Here is a 24573-nt window from a genome sequence, read left to right on the forward strand (position 1 = left end):
GAAATGAACAATCTGTTGGATGACTGGGCTCCATCTTCCAGCAGGAACTTAAAGCAGAGCCACTGTTCCTCCTCAAAATGAGCTGACTAAGACACCTACTGGTTGCCTCTTTCTGGAGCTTGTCCAGGCCACTAGATGGATACCCTAGAGCAGAACAAGAACTCACAGGACGTGTTGCAGATTTTCTCTTTGGCTTTGGAATGCACTGAACCTACCAGGAGGAGCTGGAGAAGATGGACATCTGGGCTTCCCTCATGGGCCTGGGGGTGACGGTGGCACAGGAGTTAAGTGCTTACCCTCGCTCAGTCTGTCACTGTCGTTGTGTCCTTGGGCAAGACACTTAACCCTCCTTGCCTGGTGGTGGTGGTCGGAGGGACCGGTGGTGCCATGTGCTCAGCAGCCTCGCCTTTGTCAGTGCACCCCAGGGTAGCTGTGGCTACATTGTAGCTCATCACCATCAGTGTGTGAATGTGTATGTGAATAGGTGAATGACTGATTGTGTTGTAAAGCGCCTTGGGGGGCTTCCAAGACTCTAGAAGGCGCTAAATCAAATACAGGCCATTTGCCAGCTACCTTTGTTAACTGAGCAGTGAAAAACGGATGAATGATTGACAAATTGTATTCTTAAAAAATTATATTTATTCTTTAAAAAGAAAGAAAGTCCCATCTCACCCTCTGCGGTTGGTCTCATCCTTCCATGCTAGGGTCCTTACCAGTGGCCTGGGAGCTTGAGGGTTCTGCACAGTAGCTGTTCCTAGAACACACACGAACACACACACACACACACACACACACACACACACACACAGACACACACACGTGCGCGTGTGTGTTAACATTGTACAGTATTTTTCAAAAAAGGATATTCTCAAGTGAAATTTTCATTTTGCCGCTAATTTCAAAAGTACACATTTGTAATTGAAATGAAATTAAGGTGTATTTTTGTTTTTATTTGTTTATTTATTTTCCTTTTATTGCATTTAAAAGTCTCTCTGAGGTTTTAATCCCCTTCTGTTTGCTCCTACCTGGAGCAAACAGAAGAGCACACATCACCCCTATTCTGATGTCTCTGCACTGGTTACCCGTTAACTTTAGAGTTCATTTTAGAATCCTGACTATAACTTTCAGGGCTCTACATGGTCAAGCTCCTCCCTATATTACTGAACTGTTAAAGCCTTATGCTCCAACCTGAGCCCACAGATCCACACAACAGAACCTTCTAGAAGTTCCAAAGACCAGATACAAAAGTTGAGGTGATCGCTCCTTCCAGGCTGTTGCACCCCCACTTTGGAATGATCTTCCTTTATCCTTAAGTAGCATTGACAGTCTGGACACTTTTAAAAAACAGCTGAAGACCCTTCTATTTGCTGCTTTTACATAAATCTTTTATTTTCTTACGTTTAACTCAAATTTGTAATTTTTCATCTGTTTATGAAATTTAATAATTTATGACAATGGTTTGAGATCATTATGATTTATTACTTTATATTTTATTTTTGTTTTGATCTATGTGAAGCACTTTGTGATTCTATGTCTTTGAAAAGTGCTACATAACTAACATTTACTAACTCACTAGTGAGAAAACATCAGGAACACGTTCAAATCCATTTTCCTTCAGTTGTTTGGCTGTTGAACTAATTTTGTGCCCGACAGCGTATGCGTTAATTTCAACTACATTTCCCACCATGCCCTTTTGAAACGACGCACGCGCAAATGGGTTTATTTGACACGCATAACCGGAAGCTCCATTGTGGGATTGACCGAAGAAGACTTGGTAAAGTTTATTTTCCCTTAAGCACAAGTCGTTTGTCTACAGTGCAGCAGTCACAAAATTAAGTTTTGCCTCTTTGTGTTCATTTACACGTTTCACGTTGTTTTTGTGTGAACGAAATAACGGATTTTATCGCGATGGACAGGTTTACAGCTAGCGGACTTACCGTTAGCATACGGGCCCCTACTTCACACAACAGCTAACTTTATGAATATGCTTTAAATATTTAGCGCAGACGATGAATTAAATTGCTTTAATAGCAGTATGCTAATATATGAGTAGTTGTGTGGAGTGAGTTTTTGTAGGAAGGGGAAGGTGGGGGTGATCAACCCAAAACGATGGAAGATTAGAATGTAACGTAGATGCAGACAATACTTATTAGTCGTTTTGTCTAATTGTTCTGTTAAGAGAGTGTAAGAGAACTTAATATTGTTCTATTTTATTGTTTATGTCTTTAATGACGCTATTGTACATTTTCTTCAATGAGAAAAGTGGTGGGAACAAAAAAAGCCGGTTCAGCCTGCTGTCAGTGATAGACCGCATCTTCCCGTAACTTCCTATAACTGATCGGGTTCTGTTTTACAATCAAAGCTGAACAAATATCTGATTATCTGATGGTTTCTGTGCTGGTGGAAAGGATTTGCGGTTTTGTTTTTGCTGGCAGTTATGTTGAGGATGATGGAACTGTTAGAAAAGCAGAAGCCCCATCTGGTGGATGTGTCCCTTTTCACACAGTCATCATCTAAGGAGGAAGATGAGGCAGCAGTGGTCTTGATTGAGCTTTAAGAGTTATTATTACAGATGTTTGTTGTAGATGAAACAGGAAGAGCAAGAAATGTGCTCAGAGAAATCATATTTTTTTTACAATGTAACTTAAGGTTTGTGAACTGTAAACAAGGTTTGTTTTTCCAAAGCTGACTCAGTTTACTGTTCATGCTTTCATTTGATGATGGGTAAATCATCAGTCATCATTCACTTCTAACAGAAGTGAACAGTCTCAATTTTGAGTTGCTCTGCGTTCCTGTAAAAATTCTCCAAATGAATCAGACTTTTAAAACCACCATTACACATTTTTTGAGCTGTTCTTCAAGTTTGCTGAATGTTTTTTAAAGTCTTGCTTTTGCTGCTTTCATTTTTCGCTTTGTTCCGGTTCTTGTATTGGACAGTTTTTGTCTTAAGAGTAGGACGATAACAGTGATTAATATTGCAATGAGGATATTACTTGCAATAAATAAAAACTTAACTCAGGAACAAAAATAATCAAAAACAAAGACATAAAAAAATTATTAAAAATATCATAAAAATCAGAAAAACAAATGATGCGAGAAAATGGATAAAGAAAATGAACAAGAAAAGGTAATCAGTGGATCCCAGGAAAAGCAGAATCATCAGAAAGAGCAGAACAAAGCTAACTCAGGTGTTTGCTAACCATCAAAATGAAGTGCCGTCTTCCTCGGGGGCGGCATCTAACCTATGAGAACCCACCCAATTGGCCAAATGGGTGAAGAGCTTTATTTGATTTGTTAAAAAAAACACCATGCTTCCATTTGATTGACAGAACGCATTATGTGTAGCAAACATTTGAGCTGACCATTCATTGCAATATTTGTCTGTTCTTTGCGATATGCATATTGCGCATGCTGATATCGCGATAACGATATATTTGCAACATATTGTGCAGCCCTACTTAAGAGTAATATTGTTTGCTTTGACCCATAAGCCACTCAGCAATGTAAAGACTCCTAAACTCTTACGTTATGCCTCACAGACATTGCTAAAAATGTCACAAACTTAAGTGTGAAAAAAATGTGAAAGAGCAAGTCACCCCCTACCAGAGTCTAACTTATCCCATTTCCTGTTTGAAAAATGTGTCACAAGAAGGCGTTTCCTGGCAGAAAGAGAGGGCAGAGCCGCTAACAAATAAACACACACAAGCTCACAGTGGAATTGTGACATCATATGGTACCAGCTAACATCATAGGGTACCCCTTAGCCAATAGCAATGGCAGATTTAAATTCAAATGTACTGCAGAGTTTTTACCTGAAGAGGACACAACACTGACAGTTTTAGGCAGAATTTTACATTTTTAACTAAGATGCACTAAAGTGCCAAATTATTGATTACACGTCTCCAGCACTCATGTATATAGTTTATCAGCAAAAAAAAGTTGATTTAGGGGTGACTTGCTCTTTAAATAAGCAACAAAAGTCCAGGAAGGTTATTCAGAAAACCAGCTGTCTGTTAATCAAGATTACTTTGAAAGATTTAAGGGAAAAAGTAAAGATCCTTAAACTTCGCCCAAGATGTTTGTGGGGGTTTGGTTCTTTTATTCTGCATCCAAAGACCACCAACTGCTGCCCCTGGTGACTAGACTATGTTATTGTAATACATGTGAAAACCCATTTTAATTTACAAAGAAAACCTAAATATTGTTATTATATAAAATATAATTATTTAATATAATTAGTCGTTATCATTGTATTATAAAATCTTGTTATTGAACATTTTTTTTGTCACTGTAGGTGTGATGGAGAGGTGATGTTCCAGTCAGAGGAGCGCTAAAGGCCAGAGAAGCTATGACTGAGTGCTTCCTACCCCCCAGCAGCAGCCCTGCAGAGCAGCGCAGGGCTGAGCACCCGGGGGGCGTTGCTCGTACCCCCAGCTCCGAGGAGATCAGCCCTACCAAGTTCCCCGGGTTGTATCGTGCCAATGAACATTCGCCGCCTCATGATGGACATCACCACGAGGCACCTGACACATACGTCTCTGACGATGACAAGGAGCACAGCAAGAAGAAGAACAAGTTTAAAAAGAAGGAGAAAAGGAGTAGGATATGTTTTAATCTTCTGAAAATGATTATTTCTTCTGTTAAATCAAACCTGCTTTAGTTATGGGGAATGACCTGAAGCTGTTTTACTCCAAAGGTATGCTGGTATTTGTCACTAATCATTAGGGCTGAACGATCTATCGTTTGTGGATCGAAATTGCGATTTCAAACAGTACGGTCGTGACTGTCAAAGCTGCGGTTTTAGCGGTTTTGACTGATCCAGGATCAGTTGTGTAACTTTTTTTATTTTTATTTTTTTACATCCGGGGTTTTCTCCCTGTGTTATGGCGGTGGCATAAGCCAGAGCAGGGGAGGGGAGAGACTCCTCCCACATCGGAGCAGGTTCAGGCTGGTTTCTAAAGCTGGTTTATGCTTCATCAGCGTGACTGCAGAGTCGCGCACTTTAGTTGACTTGAAAGCTAAACTTCTCATTTAAAATGGTTTGAATGTTTCTGATGGCATATGTTGGTTCAAACAAGCTAAGGTGTCAGAATGTGTTCGTCTCTCTCACGGAACTGACGTTTTAGTGAGGAAAAACTATCAAGACGGCTTCGAAAAACGTGCAGCCGGCCTGCCTTGGAAATGCAGGGAAAACTGTGTGCATTTTTTTTATTTAATACATTTAAAAGCTATTTCTATCTACAGATTTCCTCCATGCATTTTTGGAGTAGAACATGTTTTTATAAACCTCCTCTCTAGATAAAAATCACAAGCACATGTTGCTTCACAAACACATTAAAAATTTAAATAAATATAATTATGGGAGAAAATATGAATAGCTTTAACTGTTTTTATTGTATGACTAAATAGTAAATATTAATGTGAATGATTTGTTGTACTAGATTAGAATCTAGACCATCTTTTCACTTAATCTATAGGATGGCTTGGCAGGCTAGTGTTGGACCTTTGTTTGCAGAAAATCGTGAATTGAACCGAAATCGCAATTTCTGCAAGAAAAATTGCAATTCAATCTTTTCCTAAAATCGTTCAGTCCCACTAAACATGGAAAAATGACTTCAAAGGTTTTATTCCAAATGCAAAATGAGACCTAAATAAATTGGAAGATATTTTTTATGGAATTTCAATAGATGAAGTGTTTGTAGAAGTTACTGATACCACTAATTAAGAAAGATTTTCAAACTACAAATATTTAGACTGGAATTTGAAAGCATACCAGCACATATTGTGACAATCCGGAGTTCTCCCTCAGAATTATGGATGATTTTCTAGAAATGTCCTGCCTGTTTTGTGATATAATGTAGGCAATGCATCTTTTTATTTATTTATTTTTTGCAAAGCCCATCCTCGTCCTGTAGAGCCTCATGCAGTTTGAAAAGTGTGCCGCTCAGCATCAGCCAGTAGTGATATCCGCCTATGTACAGATGTCAGTCAAAGAGCAGAGTTGGGGGCATTTCTCATGGACATGAATTAGCACAACTTGGGAAAATATACAAGACGGTGTGTTTCAGCCCTGTTTGCCAGCTAGAGGTGTGGCCATAAATATGGAGGTGGGGAGAATGGCTTAAGGTGCAATACATGTTTCAGCCTCTAGATGGCGGCGTCAGATAAAACAGTCCATATATCTTATGTGTTCATATGTTCTGCAAGTGCATTGGTTCAGTCCTTGAGTATGAACAATTAAGATTTTTTAAAAGCCGGGTTATACTGATTTAAGAATAACTTCATAGTAAATAGGTGACTAAAATGGATGAACCTGTGTGTACACATACCTGAGCATATCATAAAAATGTTAGCTTTAGGTTAAAATTAAAAATATGGTTTGTTTTAATTAATTTAATTGAATGTCCAAATATAACAAAGAAAAGTCTAAAGTATAAAAAATGTGTTTTAGAACCAGCAAGATGGTAGCTGTTAGCTGAAGGATAGCTGTACAGAATGAAGATGCAGTTCACACATTTCTACAACCACCATCAGCAGCAGACGGGGTGGGTTAAGTGTCTTGCTCAAGGACACAACAGAAGAATTGTCTGCCAGGGCATGGAATCAGTCCTACAACCTTCCGATTATTAGACAACCCGCTCTACCTCCTGAGCTACTGCTGAGGAATTAAGAGTGGTTTAAATCTTTTGCACAGCACGAGTCATGAAGCAGCGTTTAAAACAAACCAGCGAGAGTTTTTCAGCTGTTTAGGTTCGTCCTTCCTCTCCTTGCTGGTAGTGCGGTCAGTGTCTTTCTCTGTATTAGTTTTTCCATGTCTGCTTTTAGCTCCTGCACTCGTGTCCTGCGAGTGAAAGGAAGTGATGGTCAGTTTTAGGCCAACGCCCACTGATCCCAGTGACACTGACAAACAGGACCGATATAATAATACTAGTAAAACTGAGAAGAGGTCACTCGTTAGATATTAGAGATGATCGTCTTTAGGAGAAGCCAGCTGGAAGGTGTTGGGGGAGCTGTGCTCAATCAGAGGTGACCTCTTTTCCAAGTCCCCGTTCTCTCCCTCTGCTCTCTTTTCTCTCTCACACATCTCTCTTCCTGTTTCTATTTCGCCTCTATCGTAGTTCTGTTGTAGGAGGGAGATAAGGGCACCCTCCCTTCAGATTTAACCTCGTTTCTGCCTCTTTTTTTCACTGTTTACGTCCACAGCTGAGGGATACGCCGCCTTCCAGGAGGACAGTTCGGCAGATGAGGCGGAGAGCCCCTCCAAAATGAAGCGCTCCAAGGGAATCCACGTGTTCAAGAAGCCGAGCTTCTCCAAGAAGAAAGAGAAGGACTTTAAGGTGAAGGAGAAGGGCCCCAAAGAGGAAAAGGCCAAAGATAAAAAGTCCAAGGACCTGACGGCAGCAGATGTGGTCAAACAATGGAAGGAGAAGAAGAAGAAGAAGAAGCCTGTTGCAGAGTCAGAGCCAGTCCCAGTGGAGACCCCCACCATCAGGCCCATCTTTGGAGCCCCGCTGGGTGAAGCGTTGAAGAGGACGGCTCTGTACGACGGCATCCAGCTGCCCTCCATCTTCAGAGAATGTGTGGACTACATAGAAAACTATGGCATGAAGTGTGAGGGTATCTACCGGGTCTCAGGTATCGAACACCTTTGTTTTCCTTCAGAAGAAATCATAACACTCCTCTCTGAGTACTTCATTCATTTGTTTCCCGGCCAGGTATGAAGTCTAAGGTGGATGAACTGAAAGCCGCCTACGACCGTGAGGAGTGCCCCTGCCTGGAGGAGTACGACCCCCACACCGTCGCCAGTCTGCTGAAGCAGTACCTCAGAGAGCTGCCCGAGAACCTGCTGGGTCGAGACCTGGCCCAGAGGTTTGAGGACGCCTGCGGTCGGCAGACGGAGGCCGAGAAAGTGACGGAGTTTCAGAAGCTGTTGACTGAAGTGTCTCCTGAGAGCCGACTTCTCCTCTCCTGGCTCGTCACACACATGGACCATGTCATCGCCCGGGAGTCGGACACCAAGATGAACATTCAGAACATCTCCATCGTCCTCAACCCCACCATACAGGTCAGAGGAGGCTGTTTAGTGTCTACAAAGTACGCTACAGCCAAAGTACGGCTTAAAGAAGATAAAGCGACTTTAACTCAGACCTTCTCCTTAGCAACAAACCAACTAATTTTACGAGTTCAGTTCATCTCTGACACCATTGCCCAGTTCGGCGGGGCTAATTTATCCCCAGAGGAGATGCCCCACTTATTCTGAGCCAAAAACATCAGTAGCCAAAACAGCGTTAAATAAACACGATCGGTTAATGAGAGTATCGAGCTGAGTAAATATGCAGGAATTTGTGTTCTGGAGAATCTGACCTAGAAACCTTTGGGTTGGTCATCTCAGGTTCAGGTGAGGGACGGATGCCGTTGTTCTTCTTGCTTTGTGCTCATTTTCATCTTCCTTTCAGATTGGGAATCGTGTCCTTTACATCTTCTTCACACACGTGAAGGAGCTGTTTGGGGACGTTGTCCTGAAGCCGGTGGTGCGGCCGCTCCGATGGTCCAACATGGCAACGATGCCGGCTCTGCCCGAGACGCAGGAGAGCGTCAAGGAGGAGATTCGTCGTCAGGTGGGTTTAATCCTGTTTGATAAACCAAAAGCCAAATAGGTTTCCACTTGGTCTCTGTGGGCTGTACCACAGTTTGTGTCCCAGATATTCAGGGAGTGTCTGAAAGATCACAAGGCACAGGTGCACTTGTTCATTTTTATTTGTGCACCTGGATAAAAAAAAGAATAAAAATCTTAACAAATGCATTTGAAATTTAGGAAAAGGTTTAGTGCAAAGCACTTTGGATTTACCAACTTCAACTGCTGCCAAAGCTTAACACAAGTGTAAAATGTAGCAAAATATGTATTTAATATAAAAGTTTCTTTTATGTTGTCTTTTAGAAGCTTCACCAGTGCACAAGACACCAGGCAACACTCATTTCCACTACCGACTTAGTCTTGTGGGGAGCTGGCTGTCACATTTGATCCATTTCGAGTCCATCCTCATCAAAACTGATGAGACGAAGGTGTGTTTTTGTGTTCAGGAGTTCCTGCTGAACCGTCTGCACAGAGACCTGCAGGCAGGTGTGAAGGACCTTTCCAAAGAGGAGAGACTCTGGGAGGTTCAGAGAATCCTGACTGCTCTGAAACGCAAGCTGAGGGAGGCCAAACGGCAGGTGGGCCGCTTCCATGAACTGATTGGTTAATAAGCCGTTAACACATTGGCACACCCATGCAGTCTAACCTGTTCAGAGGCAGCTTCATTTAACATAAACATGATAAGATGGACATAAAGAGGGTTGTTTCTGCACATAAAGCAACTGTGGAAGTTAAGATTTCTAAACCGAAGGTTTGGAACCATTTGAGACGTCTCACCTTTATGTTAATATTGTTTTATTTGATGCACTCCACTTTGATCAGCACCAATCCAGCAACTGCTGCATTTTAATAACTAGTATTAAAGGTGAGTACACCAATATTTGCACAATAATAATTTTTGTTTTAAACTCTCAGTGACACACTTTGCAGGGGGGATTTGGCATTTAATTTTTCTTGGCATCTGGAAAAACATCTCCTTTTACCCCCCTTTATTTGACATTCTGCCCCCTTTATTTTGGTCCAAGATCACCACTGGGCTGGCCCTATTAAACACGTTCTACACCCCTGCTTAGTAGACTTAATGAAGTATTTTTAAGCCAGTATAAAAATGACTGAAACACAAATTTACATATTTGGCATTATTGACCAATATCTGATTTAATTTATTTGTTATGAACATCAAGATGCATTACAGTGAACATTATAATAAGCTGGGCGGACATTGTGCGACTTTTTCACTCGTAGCACTCAGCTTCAGCTCAAACTGTACGACTTCCTCGCAGAGCAGATCTCACGAGTCATGCGCTCACACTGTACGACCCAGTTCTCGGATGCGACCTGACTGCTCACACTGTACGTCTGGTAGCAACACGTCGGACCTAAAAATATGCTAAAAATAGCAGTTTTTACACAACACGTCAGACTTTTTGGTCTTGTTTTGCCTGTTGTCCTTCGGGAGTGCTGCAGGAGGACACACAGGGATTTATGGGGGTTGGATGAGGAAAACAAAATAAAGAAAGTAAATCTGTGTTTTGTGATCAGTTTAATTTGACATGAACACGACAAACACGCTTTCTTGACAATCTTTGTGAGTAAAAAAAAAACTGTAAATGGCCTGTATTTGATATAGCACCTTCTAGAGTCCTGGAACCTCTCAAGGCGCTTTACAACACAATCATTCATTCACCCATTCACACACACATTCACACACTGGTGGGGATGAGCTACAATGCAGCCACTGCTGCCCTGGGGCACAATGACAGAGGCGAGGATGCGGAGCACTGGCACCACCGGTTCCTCCGACCACCACCAGCAAACCGTGTAGAAATAAAAACAAACAACGTGTGTTATTCGGGAAATAACAGGTGAGCGGTGTTGATGCATGATTGTGCATGCGCGGTGAGCGGTTCTGGTACTTTTTGGGTTGCAGCCACTCGCAACCCTCGAGGAATGAGCAAAATATCAAACACTCCATAAGTCCGTGCGAGCTCACGACTGCTGATCGGTAGTTGGTCACGTGGTGTTAATCGCTTCTCGTAACCCCCTGTACACTACACGACGCTCAGCGCAAAACTCGCCCCGATCTTGTGGATTCTCGCACGAGTGGAAAATTGGCTCAAAAAAGTGAAAAAGTCACACAGTGTATGCCCGGCTTTATCCGTACGCTCATCCCTAGCTGTAACCACCCTGCCCTGCCTCCTCCTCCTTGCTACCTGCCGGCTGTGATCACAAGCAACAACACGGCAGTTCCTGCTGCTTCTTCGGGAAACGGCCAAAAAAAAAATCAATAAAACTTGGGATCTTGTAGGCGTGGCGGTGGGATTTCAGCCATGGTGGGCCTCCACGGCTACGCCTATGTAAGGGAAACACTGTACCATAATAATATTCATTTCAACCACAGTAATTTAAGCACAGATTAGTCAAAACATTGTTATTATTCTTCAACCATTATTGTTCATTCAACCATATTATTATTTACTCATCTTGTTCATTATATGATTTAATTTTGAAAGTTCATCCGTCTTGTGCTGTGAATAAAAACCAGTCCTAGATAAGAGTGAGCTTGGAGGGACCTTGGTGAAGCAACAGTATCTTTCTTGCAGATTAAAGCACCAATTAAGACTTATGTCTCCAAATGACCCGATACTGAAGAGGTGACATGTAGATGGAAAAACAGCCCATTTCCGGAGGCTACACCCACTTCTCCACCCGTCTGTCATAAACAACCCAGCTGTAGCTAGCGCTAACAACAAGCTAACGCTAACACAAGTCAACTGATAGAAAACAAACCATGAGGTAAAAAATTGACACTGTTGGACAAAAAATATTACAAGTCCAGTAGCAACAAAGCCAGGTCATCATCAGTCAGTGATTTTTGTGGCCTCCCTTAGCTCCCTCACACTAGTGTAGGTCACACCGATGTTCACTCTGGTTTTAGTGATGTGCTTCACTTCCAAAGATGTTTTCTCTTAGGGCGTTTCTCAATGTCAAGGCGAGGGTTAGGGTTGCGAGGCTAGGCACCTTGCTTTCGAGGACACCATCCTTCCTTGATCAAAGAAAACGGTTAAATGAAACAGACTAACATCACTTCGCTAACATACGGCTTCCGCAGCGGTCACGAAAATGTTACGTGACACTCAAGGTAACATTATATATTATACCTGTAAGTTTCTATATAAATATGTAACGAGCCATTTACTTTTTAACTTGTGTATATATTTGGTTAAATTAAATATGTAAACGAGTTACTACCTGCTAGCCACCGAAGCTGCAACTACTAAGCAACTAACCAACCATTACTAACTGCTTTGGATCTAAAAAACGTTTTAGATATCAGCCCAATGGCTACAATTAGTTTACTTCTATTTAAACTTGAAAGTTCCCCCTAAGTAGATGCTGGCTGCTGAGCCGCCATCCTTTTGAAAATACAGCACTGTATTCTGGTAAATTTTTGACCAAGGCCAGGCTACAAGGCACCTCCCATGTATCCGTGCTCAGCTAGCTAAACGGCTAACAAACAGACAACAGATGCCTCAGTAGAACATGAACATTACAACACGCCTTGGCAGTTCCTGATGACAGATCTCCTAGGTGACCGGGGTGTGACCAAGTCATCAAAAGTGAGGTTCATTGGCATTGAGAAACACCCTTTCTCTCACTTCCAGGCTCCGCCACGATGCCAAAAGAAGCACAGTTCTTCTAGTGTTTTTTATTGACAGTCAGTACACTGAAAATGCTAACTGTTAGCCATTATAATAGCTACTGGCACAGTAAACATCTAGAACCGTAAAGCAGGTAGAAAGTGCCACCTAGTGCAGCTACCCATGCCACTAAACAGTTGAGAGCAGTTTCTGGTCATTATAGAGCTACAGAGTGCTGTCAGAGCTGCAGTCTGTAAAGTTTCTACCTCAAGAATCACTGAAACCACTTTGAAATCAGTAGCTTAAAGTGTTAAAAACTCTTTATTGTTGCTTTAATTTTTTTGTGCAAAATGCAATTTAAAAAAGTAAAGAAAGCCTCATTAGAAAAAAGAAAGTCTGAGTCATTGAAAAAAAAAGATCTCTTTGAAAAGATTTTGTTGACCCAACTGAGATTACTTTAATTACATCAATTTATTTTTCTTTGCCATGAAAGAAAAGCTATAATTAGATTTTTTTTTTCATTCCTCTGTGAATTTGTCACTTTTTCTGATTCCTCTACTGAAATGTAAGCAGCATTGACTGATCCTAGATCAGCCTTCTAGTGCATATTCAGTTTGGTTTGAGTTGATCTGTGTCTCTTTCCTCCTGTTGGCCTGCAGGAGTGTGAGAGTAAGATAGCTCAGGAAATCGCCAGTCTGTCAAAGGAAGACGTGTCAAAAGAAGAAATGACCGAGAATGAAGAGGAAGTAATCAACCTGCTTTTAGCACAGGTGAGTCGTTCATACAAGCATGCCTTTGTGCTCAAGTCAACAGAACTTAAGCTGAAGATGTTTAAACGTGAGTCGACGTTACAAAACGTCACCGTTTGTTTTGGAAAATCAGGAGAACGAGATCCTGACGGAGCAGGAGGAGCTGATTTCTCTCGAGCAGGTGCTGAGGAGACAGATCGCCACGGAGAAGGAGGAAATTGAAAGGCTGCGGGCAGAGATAGCAGACATTCAGAGGTAAGAGACATAAACTAGAAAGGATTTAATCGTTATGATGGCAAACTAACTGCAAGCTGATGTGTTCCTCGTCAAGTCGGCAGCAGGGTCGCAGCGAGACGGAGGAATACTCCTCAGACAGTGAAAGTGAGAGTGAAGATGAGGAGGAGCTGCAGATGATTCTGGAAGATTTGCAGAAACAAAATGAGGAACTAGAGGTGAGAAACCTTCAGCATGCACCTGAAACTGCAACGAGGAATTTTCATTTATGCTTATTGAAGGTTTATTTGACGACGATGGACATAAATTGTATTAATTCAGTAGTAAAACACTGTTGGTGTGTTGTTGCCCTCCAGAATAAAAACACTCACCTGAACCAGGCCATCCACGAGGAGCAGGAAGCCATCCTGGAGCTTCGAGTTCAGCTCCGCCTCCTGCAGAACCACAAACAACAGCAAGTGCTGACTGTCCAGCCTCCAACCGAGCAGGCTCCGCCCACACAGCTGAGCCCGGATGTCTGCATCGAAGACCAGACCAAACGCTCCGTCCCTGCAGTGGTTGCAGCTGCCACCGATACACCTGCCGCCACCAACGGAAAAATGGGCAAGGATCCTTCGAAGCCCTCGCCGAGCAAAGACGGGAGAGACACCAACATGTGAGACAGACATGACTCCTCCGTTTGTCGGTCGTCCTGTTGTGAAGCATTTATTAGTGATCCTGGCCAAGGAGAATCCTCCTATAAAGTCTGTGGCATCATGACTTTGTTTCTTATTTTATGCAAAACACAAAAGCTAGAAGCAGAGTGTCGGCTGCTGCAGACGACGGGCTACTTCTGTGTGTGAGACTCCCAGGGACCATGGAATTTCAAATCTGCAGTGCCAAGCGCGTTTGGAGGAGGAGAAGGTGGAAAGTAAGGGATCCTGAGGCGATTCTTGGTTTTATTTTCCTCGGGTAGTAAAGTTAATAAATTATCAAAAAGCAGAGTTTCCATTTAACTCCGTTTTATTGCAAATTTTCTATTCAGTTAGCGACTGCTGTGCCATAACTCCAAACGCCACGCGATTCCCCGACAACCACTGATACAAAAGCTCTTTAAATAAAGAATTTACGATTGGTCGATTTATATATTATATATTTTAGTTCTGACCAATAAAACGTTAAATAATTACTTAGCTTTAATTTATAGCTTATAAAGGAGAATGTGTTTTTGCCAACTTTGAACAGCAGAGGCACGAAGTCTATGCAGCCAACAAGTTGATGAAAACAGGCAACAACAAAAAAAAACTGCAAAAATCTAGACGGAGCGCAAATTTCTTTTCTGTTTTCTCTGCATCTTTATGTGCAAACAAAGAAAAGTAGAGAGTTGCATTCTTTTTCTGTTGAATGTTAATTTAACCATTTGTTTTCACATCTAGAATTTGCAGAACCCCCCTGCAGATTTTGGTCGTGTATTTGAGTTCTGTTTTTTAGGTTTCTCTCGTGTGAAAGTAATCATAGTTACAGGTAATTTCAAAGTGGATTTATGCAGAAGACTGTCATTGTTTAATGTCGTTCTTTGCTGTACATTACTGTAACATTCTAAATGCATTTTGAGCTCTTGGTTTTTTAATATTATTATTGGGGACAATTGGTTTGTTTTGGTCACAGCCACGTCGATTTAATCTCATCTGGATTCATGATTCAGCATTATTAATCCTGTGACTGAAACAAATATGCATCAGATTAGGCTGATAGGCTTCTCATGAGTTTATTTTCATATTTTTTTTTAGCTTTTGTAGCAGATTGTTGCAGATGGACTAATGCTGTGAAGAATAAAGTGTCAACTAAATCTCTGCCTCATGAGGTCTGCTATTTTATTCTGAAGGAGTGCAAATTATTCAGAACTTCTTTGGTGCTTTGTTGTTTTTCAAACATTCCTGTCAAGTCAGATAAAAAACAGAAAAACAAATCAATGACTGTTAAATAATTTCATTAAAATGTAATTGAGTTAACTTAATTGGTAAACTGGTGCCAAATGAGAAATAAACGCAAAAATGCCCAAAATCTTACTGCAAGCTAATACCAATTAATTAAATAATTTACATGTATTTACAAATGATACCCACTCATCACAAGTTTTATCATACAATGTTTCATGTATTTTTATTTATTTTATTATCAGGATATTCTGAGCTCCTAAGCTCTCCATCTGGATCTACATTTTTACGTTCTGAAAAATGTTTGTCTCACTTTTCACTGACTGAATACAGATAATTATAAATTATTCAGATTAATTTACATGGACGTTCCTTTCACTAATTTAAATTATTCTAATCTGAAATCCAAACAAGGTAATGCGTCAAAACAAGAGTTTGACTGCTACTATAAATGTGCATGCATTACATATGCAATACATGTTAGATTACATTTTCTTTATAAATTTGTAACACACCAGCTAATATTTTCCACTGTCTTTTGTGAAGCAAGTAAAACATGCGCGTCATGTGAGTTTTATTTTGAAATTCACGCCGGAAGCAATATTTTCTGACTTCACGGACAGCCAGAATTCCGATTTTATGGTCAGCCTGTCGGTCTCAGGGGCTGGGTTTCCCTTTTATCCAAGAAAGGGAGGAAAAAAAACAAGCACTGACAAACATGACGAGACAAAGATTATGATTTAAGTCGTACACATAATTAATGATTTAGACACTTTCAGGACTTGCCATGGCGATAAGGGAGCTCAAAGTTTGTCTTTTAGGGGTAAGTAGAAGACGTTTTTGTTGAAATTATCTGGGGCTATACATTCCTTCAGCGTACCGCAAAGTGGTGGAACTAAACCAAACCATTTTTCACGTTAACAACTTGATCTCAGAACTTAGTTGTTGCTTTTCCTTCGTTATCTTCGTAAAACTTGTTGCTAGCTTGTTTGTGAAAAAACAAACAAAAAAACAACAACATGTGATTAATCGAGTTGCGCCGCATTTCTTTTAAATTGGATATTTTCCCCCATTAATTTTACCGGATTGTTTTATTTCACTTTAATGTGTGGTCCCATTTTTGTTGCTTTTGAAAATTATCACCCATTACGTCATCTTCTGACTGACCGCTTCACGCGCCAGCCGTTAGCTTTCCTGCTGCGTCTGCGATCTTTTGACTCTTTGACAGGAAGTGCTTAGGTTAGCCCTTGGAAACGGCACTTTAATAACACCTAGAGGCAAAAGTTAGTACGTTTTAGAGCCTCATCGCGTCAATCAGGCCTCTTGAGTGCAATCACAGGCCTTAATAATAGAGTTAATGCTCCAAATGAGCTAAACATCTCATTATAGGAGATCACACATATTTAAACCATTTTTAAAGCAAGATATAAGGCTGATGTTTGTCTTGTGTAACTAAAAAAAGAGATGGATCATGGAACACAGTATAGATTTGGTTAACAATAATGATACACCCCTTTATAATGTTAGTTAAATTTACTATCAGTATAAATGCGCTAACTGAGTGTTTTTCGACCATCTGAGCTTGTAATCATCATGCAGTCGCACAATCAGCTGGGTTCAGTGACCATAGATTGCTTGCATGTGACTTATGTGTGACTCTTTTCTTTTCAGGACACTGGAGTTGGTAAATCCAGCATTGTTTGCAGATTTGTCCAAGATCATTTTGATCACAACATAAGCCCGACCATAGGGTGAGTATGAATCATCAGAGCCTAAAAGCAGGAAACAAACCTGGAAATGTTGTGCATAAACATGAACTTTGAGGTTCAAACGATCAATACTTTAATCAAGGCTGAGAAAAAGTGACATGTTTACTTTTGATGACAGAAAAAAGTCATTCAGTAGATCAGTTTGATCCCTTATTGGCAAATTTATTCCAGAAATAGTTATTTTAAAATAATCTCTTTGGAAAATTATACACCATAATTGCAGGAGTTGTAATTAAAATATTTCTTAGGTGCAATTGTTAATGTTTTAAATCAAACCCCCCATAAAAATTAATACGCAATTAGACTGATAAATGTTTTTAACCATTTAAACCAGTTTAATCTTCTTTTTATGATGGTTTACAGCCTTTAAAGTCACCCAGATTCATCATCACACAGTTATTTACACAATTATTAAAATGTCTGCTAACTAAGACAGTGCTGTGTAAGCAACTTTGTGAAATGCGTCTGCAGAGCATCATTCCTGACTAAGACGGTACCGTGTGGAAATGAGCTACATAAATTTCTAATCTGGGACACGGCCGGACAGGAACGGGTGAGTAACACATGACTCCATGAATCATGTTTTTCAACTGATTTTCCATCACGTTTTGAACCAGAGCCACTCAACACTCAGTGTTATTGTTAACTGAGTTTGAAGATGAGGAGATGCATCAAATACATCAAGTCTTATCTGAGAGTTTGGATACGTTTTGATTGCTGCTCACTTAAATTTCTTCTTTGGTTTTTAACAAGTAGCGAAAAAGTAAAGTTGCAGAAAACACTTAAGAAAAGTTCTCCCTAGATCCATGTTTCTGGGGCTGTGGCTGTTGGTGTGCTCTTAACATTCTAATATTGAGTTTTAGGACTTTTCTTCATGCATTTTCTATCATTTTTGGTTTTATGCAACAAAAATATCCAAAATAATTAGATAAAGTTGCAATGTGTTTGCTTTTATGTACGTTATTACACTCAAAAGAAGAGAATATTCTAGATGTCTTGGAGATTCATTAGATGGATGGTTTAGTGCTCTGTTGGGGATGGTTGGGGGGGTAGGGTGGATAAATGGGGAGTTACCTAAGACTTGCAAAATTTGCTTACTGCATGGAAAAACTAGTTCAAGCATTTCCTGGATGTGTGTGAAAACAATATCTGGAGACCTCTGTCTTTAGGTCTTACTGAGGTCTAAGACAGAAATGTTGAGTTTTAGTTTTAATAATGGTGTTGACTAGAGTTGTTATGGCGATGTAGTGTGAGATTTCACCCAAGAGCTTATGTTTGTTTTGCATACGTGGATGTCAATGAAGGGAAAAGATGATGGATGTTTGTGCAGAAACTGTTTTACTGGAACTCTTCCTCATATTAAAACAAATGGTAATAAACCCAAAACTTGTGCAGAAATAAAATGACTTGTGAAATTGGCTACAAACATCACATTTTCGCCCCGTCTGCAGCGTTTACTGCTAAGAGGAGGGGCACACACTGAACAAGTCACCAGTCCGTTACAGCGACACGGGACAATCAACTAGTCCTCTAGATACGGCTGGGCAATAAATCAAAAATGTATTCATCCACCCATCCATCTTCTGAACCCGCTTTGTCCACGCAGGGTCGCACGCGGGGGTGGGGGTGGGGGGGCTGGTGCCTATCTCCAGCAGTCAACGGGCAAGTAGGCGGGGTACACCCTGGACAGAGAGCCAGTCTATCGCAGGACAACACAGACACACAGAGACAAACAACCATGCACACACACTCGCACCTAAGTACAATTTAGACCAATTAACCTAACAGTCATTTTTTTGGACTGTGGGAGGAAGCCGGAGCACCTGGAGAGAACCCACGCATGCACAGGGAGAACATGCAAACTCCATGCGGAAAGATCCCAGGCCGGGAATCGAACCCAGGACATTCTTACTGCAAGGCAACAGCTCTAACCACTGCGTCACTGCGCAGCCTTCAAAAATGTATCATTATCGAAATTTCTGACTCTTATCGTGATAATTTTTCCCATGTCAATAAATTAGATGATAAGAAAAATGAAAAGATGTGTGTAGGTTTGCAGCATTCATGTACCTTTTAAGAAGCTGTACCACCTTTAGTCACGTAAAAATGTGACTCAACTTAATACATGTGACAGCGCCATCTAGTGGACAACTTTTATTTCTGCGCACACCTGTAGTTATCGTCCATTTATCGAGGTGAAATCCTTAATATATTGTGATACTGATTTTAGGCCACATCACCTAGCCTTACATCTAGAGACTATTTAGAGTGAACAGTTAACCTAACATGCAGGTTTTTGTTCTGTGAGAGGAGTGCTGTGATTGGCTGGTGCTGCCGAGGTTCCAGTGGAGTGTTGCTAGACCGTCATTCAAAGCAAAATTATTTTTGCTTTGAATGACGGTCTAGATTCTAGGCTAGGTGGTTTTAAAATAAGGAACTCATTTTAAGTTGACTGCCATATCACTTCACCTGAAGAGATGGTTTTATCCTTCAGGTAGCCCTTCCCTGCAACAACAATCCACCAATTGCTGAGATAAATACTCTCGTTACATACTTAGGTATTGTGCATGTGCAAAAATATTTGCACAAACCTCTGAACACTAGGCCTCATGGTGGCACGGTAGGTAGCTCTGTTGCCTCACAGCGAGAAGGGCACAGGTGCAAACATCAGCTGCTGCCTTTCTGCGTGGAGTTCTCCTGTGTGGGACTTTGTCCAGGTGTGTGAATGGCTGCGTGTCTTTACGTGTCCCTGTGATGGACTGGGGACCTGTCCAGGGTGTCCGCCTCTCAGGTTGCTGGAATTAGAGACCAGCTTCCTGCAACCCTACTGGGGAGAAGAGCTTGTATTAAAATTTTACTCTGCGTTTTGCATATTTTCACCTGTATTTGCTTCCCTCAGTCATCCTAAGTTATTGTTTTTGTTTAGTCTACTTTGATGTTTGTTTGGTCTTCATTCTAATCGTTTATCTTATTTTTTATGCCCTGGCTTGGCTTGAGTTGCAGAAATCAGAATATGATATTGTCTCAATTGACAACAAGTCTTCAATATATGATAAATGTGTTTTTACTAACTACCGTAAATTATTGTTCCTGTTTTAGTTTCACTCATTAGCTCCTATGTACTACAGAGGATCAGCTGCTGCTGTCATCGTCTATGACATAACCAAACTGGTGAGTTTAACATCTCTTAATTAAATTATGCTAATTAGCGGTTGTATGATCAGGCGTCTGCATCCTCGAAACCAGATGAACAAGTGAATAAATGGTTTGGAGCTGAAGCTGAAGGTCGTTTTCCTCCACTCTGAGATGCTGTGTGCATCCATGACCTACAAATGTCATTCTTTCCTACTCGGCTAATGGAAACTTGTTTAAAAACACCAGTGCTGTGTGATGAGTTAATAAAAATGCTGGGCATGTTCTCAAAAGAAATGCCAGAGCCGACCACGCTGTGTTCCTGTCATTCAGGACTCTTTCCAGACACTGAAGAAGTGGGTTAAGGAGCTGAAGGAGCACGGCCCAGAGGACATCGTTGTAGCTATCGCAGGGAACAAGAATGATTTAGGAGACATCAGGTGGGAGGAGCTGTTTAGTTCTACCTGTCTGGAGATCATTTGTGTCACCTGTAGCTTTTAACAGTCCACTCTTGAGTCAGTTGGATTCATGCAGGTTGGAACATTTTCTTCACATGCCGCTTGGCTCTTCTTCTGTTTTACAGGGAAGTTCCTATGAAGGAAGCAAAGGAGTTTGCAGAATCAATCGCAGCTATTTTTATTGAGACCAGCGCCAGAAATGCCGTCAACGTCGAGGAGCTGTTCCAGAGAATCAGTAGGGTTTTTCATGCTGTTGCTGCTTTCTCTCCTCGGTTTATGGAAGTATATTCCAGGTGTCCTCAAACAAAAGCTCATCTCATCACTCAACGCAGACGATCATTTATAAGCATTACATTCATCCAGTTATTTATAGACTTTCTGTTTTTCTTGATGACTTGGGTGTGTTTCCTGATTTCCGGGCATATCGTTCTCAGATTTTTGAATTTCAGACTCTAATCTGCTCGCATGTTTTCCTTTTAAAAAGAATCTTCTCATTTTGTTTTGTTTTCACACCAAATTACTGACTGGAAACAAGTTAAACTGATTATTGCAACATCTGAAGTCCACTGCCAGTCTAGGAAGCTGTTTTTTCCAGACTGTTGTTTTTACATCCTTTGGTTGCTTGTAGATCTCATAAGATTTCAGCTGAGTTTTGAGGTATAGAAACTAAATTGCACAGGAAAAGCAGCAGTGCATATGTTAGCAAGTTTTATATTATGTCATTAAAAAAAACACTCAAATTAAACAATTTGTTCTGCAATTTTAGGTAAACAGATTCCGCCTCTGGAAAATCCTGATGTGGAAAGCAATGATTCCTTTAAAATCACCCGGCAGCCTGCCTCCACGGCCAGGAGGTGCTGTTAGTACCAGAAGTTATGGATAGTCAACTTACATCATCACGCAGGCGGAGCACATAGTCCACGATGCACACAGAGTCTTCAGAGTGACAACACGTGGATGGTCTGAGGTCAAAAACAGGATGAAACAACCTCTGCTCCAGCGCCATGGAGGTCAAAGCAACAGTTCCTGCAAGCACGTTTCCCTGTGACTTAAAACCTTCAGTCTGTCTCCCTCCAGTGGCGCTCTGACTGAATTACATGCAGTTGTCCATCTGAGAACATCTCCAAAATATAAAACATGCAGCTTTGTTCCATTTGTGAAACAAAGGGCAAATTATTAGCGTGAACACTGCATTTTTAGTGGTTTGGATTAATAAATCAGGTTTGGAGGTTTGTGCAATTCCATTTAGGCCTCTGGAGTCACCAGCTATTCAGAGATGAGCTCTGTCATTTAAAGTCATAGTTCAGTACTAATATTCAACATTTCCACGATCCTTGGATCGTCGGCGCAGAATGTTTTAAAGTAAGATGTAAAAACCTTAGGTGTGCGTTTCACGTGCACTCGTTTATTTCCGTTGTTTAGCTGCGGAACAAACTGTTAAAACGCTGAAATCTTAATCACATCATGACATCTAACTGCTGCAACGGCGTGACCAGTGTTAGTTGTTTACATAATGGTTTGATAAACATGTTTTCTGTTTGTTTGAGAATTGGCTACAGCAAACAGCAGCTAAACTTGGAGTTTGCTTGTATTTACTGTTTAAAGAGCAGACAGTAATTTACAGCAAATAAGTCCAGTTCGATGAGATAGTTTTTGTACTACCTGAACTCTGTGTTAATAGGACCCTAAACTTTGGATCATGTATACAAACAAAAAATATGTACTTTAAAAAAAATGTTAAACACTTTTTTTCTATCTGAATGTGCTGCAAAGTCAAACAACTTATTTTTTTTATCAATTTGTGGGATGTAATAATGAAATCTCTTATTTATAGTAAAATACTTTATAAACGCCCATCTATGCTGATGTTAGTGTGGACAGTTTACACCAAAATCCATTCATTAATTAGCCAAACTGTGTTTCTTCACTTGGAAAACGTTCAACACAAACCTCTGGAAGCGAGATTGGCAGTGACCTTTCGCTCGTGGTTTTCTAGACTCATCAGATTTTATTCTGAGTAAATGTCAGACTTGTGACTACGGTGTTTCCCCGATGTCTAACAGTTATTCCCCTAAAGCGATACGTGAAAGTCACCTAAAAGCTGAATGTTACACTTATGGACATGCTCCTTTGTTAAAATGCTGTTTAGATTCACACATGTGTCTTTTTTATTGTTTCTTAAAAATGTATGACATGGCTAAAAGTGAATATCAGCTTTTGGTGCAGTCTGACGGTACCCATATCTTTAAAAGTGCCTATAGTTTCCATTTAACCTCATTTGTATGCAAGTATTTGTTCTCATGTATTCTGTGTAGAAGTCACTGACATTGTAATAAAATTATAATCGTACTCTTTCTTCTAGTTTTCATCATGCCTTTATTTTTGAAGGACATAAATTAGAGGCATGTCTAAAAAGATTACAATCCTATCTAATTGATAAAGCAATATGCCAAAGATAAAATGACGGTGCATCAGCAGCCAGTACAAATTTTATTAATGAAATAAAACCCCTTTTCTAACTATCACGTAGATCTTTAAAACTACGATAATCAGGTGACATAACAAATTAATGGAAATTTCAACTCATTTGGATTAAATTGTAGCCAAATTCAAATATATCAGCAATATTAAAGCGTCGAGGAAATCATAGTTTATCATTTTGAATTGAAAAATGCATATTTTTATTTTAAGAAGTCCTAGAGTGATTTATTTTGAAATAAAATCTAGTGATGCCCAAACCAGAAACTAAAATAGCCAAGATAATAGTAAAAATCTAGGATATTTTTAGTAATTACTTTTACAAAAAATATTTTGACCTGCTCAACAACACAATAAACATGTAATATTAAAGCTTTAATTAAAAAAAGTTGCATTTATGAGACATTAACGCTAAAAGCTTTATTGTTATATGTGCAGTAAGCAGCTGAACGATGAAATTCCTACTTTGCTGCCCCCGCTGGATGCTGAGAGTATAACTGAGGTCTAAAATAAACAAGATAGATGCTAAATACAATAAAACAAACATTTTTATTGTGTTGAAATGACAGCCCACCTACTGTATGTTTGTGCAAGTGGAATAAAGTGTCCAGACAGTAAAGGGATCTTGTGTTTGCATTAGTAAAACAAAAACATTACATTTGATAAATAGATTTTCTTGGTCTTAAACGCATACTAGGCAACTTTATGATTTGTAATAATTTTCATGAGCCAGTATGTGTTAAAATGACCCTTTACAGGGTTCATGAAATGTCACACAGACCCCCACCACTCTCTGAGGCCAGTGTACTGCAGTTGCAACTTCAGAGTGCAGTTTGGTCATTTGGACTAGACTGCAGAGAGAGATTTGGACCTGGAAAAAAAAACTGAGCTGACATACCTGGCGCTGTAATCTGCTGCCAGCATTTTTCCTGTATGTATTAGATCATGAACACAGCTGACATGTTTGATTTAGTGATGCATTACTGCTGTAGACACTAATGAAGGCTGGGGAGACATTTCAGCTCTTAGATGGTGTTAAAACGACGAACGCACAGCGAGGAGATAAGTTTTGCTTTTGGTTCTACTAAACGGACACTAAGGGGTGATTAAAGCAAGTCAAAACTGCCTCTTCCTTTAAAAATAATTATCGCAATAAAATAATTTAGTAGAACTTTAATAACAGTTTTCAAAAAAATTAATTTATTGGAAATGTTGTTAGGCCTTTTATCAGTAAAAAAAGTTTTTTATTTTTATTTTTTTTGAAAATACAAAGGGCAAAAATCACCCGGAGACCTGCTGGACACACATTGGACACCCCTGTTTTACTGGTTAAAATATATTTTTATTTTTTCCCTATTCTGTTGACTTTTCGTTTGTGTTATGTCTGTTTTTGGCTTATTTGTCACAAAATAGAAAAATCTGAAACAAAAATAATGAATTTAGACTTGTTATTTTACTCTTTCACAAAACTGCACCACATCACAATCATCCGCAACCTCGCGTTCACCTTTGTGCGGGTCAAATCAGGACTGTTGTGCAGTTTTATCAGATGTTCTTCCCT

General features: G+C 40.2%; 2 protein-coding genes across 2 annotated transcripts; both read left to right on the forward strand.

The window, feature by feature from the left end:
• The first annotated feature begins 1691 nt into the window (after positions 1-1691).
• On the forward strand, positions 1692-14571 carry ralbp1 (ralA binding protein 1). The gene is made up of 10 exons (XM_015956236.3): positions 1692-1774; positions 4295-4598; positions 7204-7635; positions 7716-8065; positions 8457-8618; positions 9082-9213; positions 12936-13046; positions 13159-13280; positions 13357-13477; positions 13616-14571. The coding sequence occupies exons 2-10, from the start codon at positions 4349-4351 to the stop codon at positions 13916-13918; spliced, it is 1983 nt and encodes a 660-aa protein (XP_015811722.1). The 5' UTR covers positions 1692-1774; positions 4295-4348; the 3' UTR covers positions 13919-14571.
• A 1256-nt stretch (positions 14572-15827) lies between these two features.
• rab31 (RAB31, member RAS oncogene family) lies at positions 15828-22138 on the forward strand. Its single transcript, XM_015956237.3, has 7 exons — positions 15828-15998; positions 16847-16926; positions 17416-17497; positions 20044-20115; positions 20410-20516; positions 20660-20769; positions 21301-22138. The coding sequence occupies exons 1-7, from the start codon at positions 15963-15965 to the stop codon at positions 21396-21398; spliced, it is 585 nt and encodes a 194-aa protein (XP_015811723.1). The 5' UTR covers positions 15828-15962; the 3' UTR covers positions 21399-22138.
• Positions 22139-24573: the final 2435 nt, after the last annotated feature.

This window comes from Nothobranchius furzeri, chromosome 11, assembly GCF_043380555.1.
Source record: "Nothobranchius furzeri strain GRZ-AD chromosome 11, NfurGRZ-RIMD1, whole genome shotgun sequence".
Classification (NCBI taxonomy): Eukaryota; Metazoa; Chordata; class Actinopteri; order Cyprinodontiformes; family Nothobranchiidae; genus Nothobranchius; species Nothobranchius furzeri.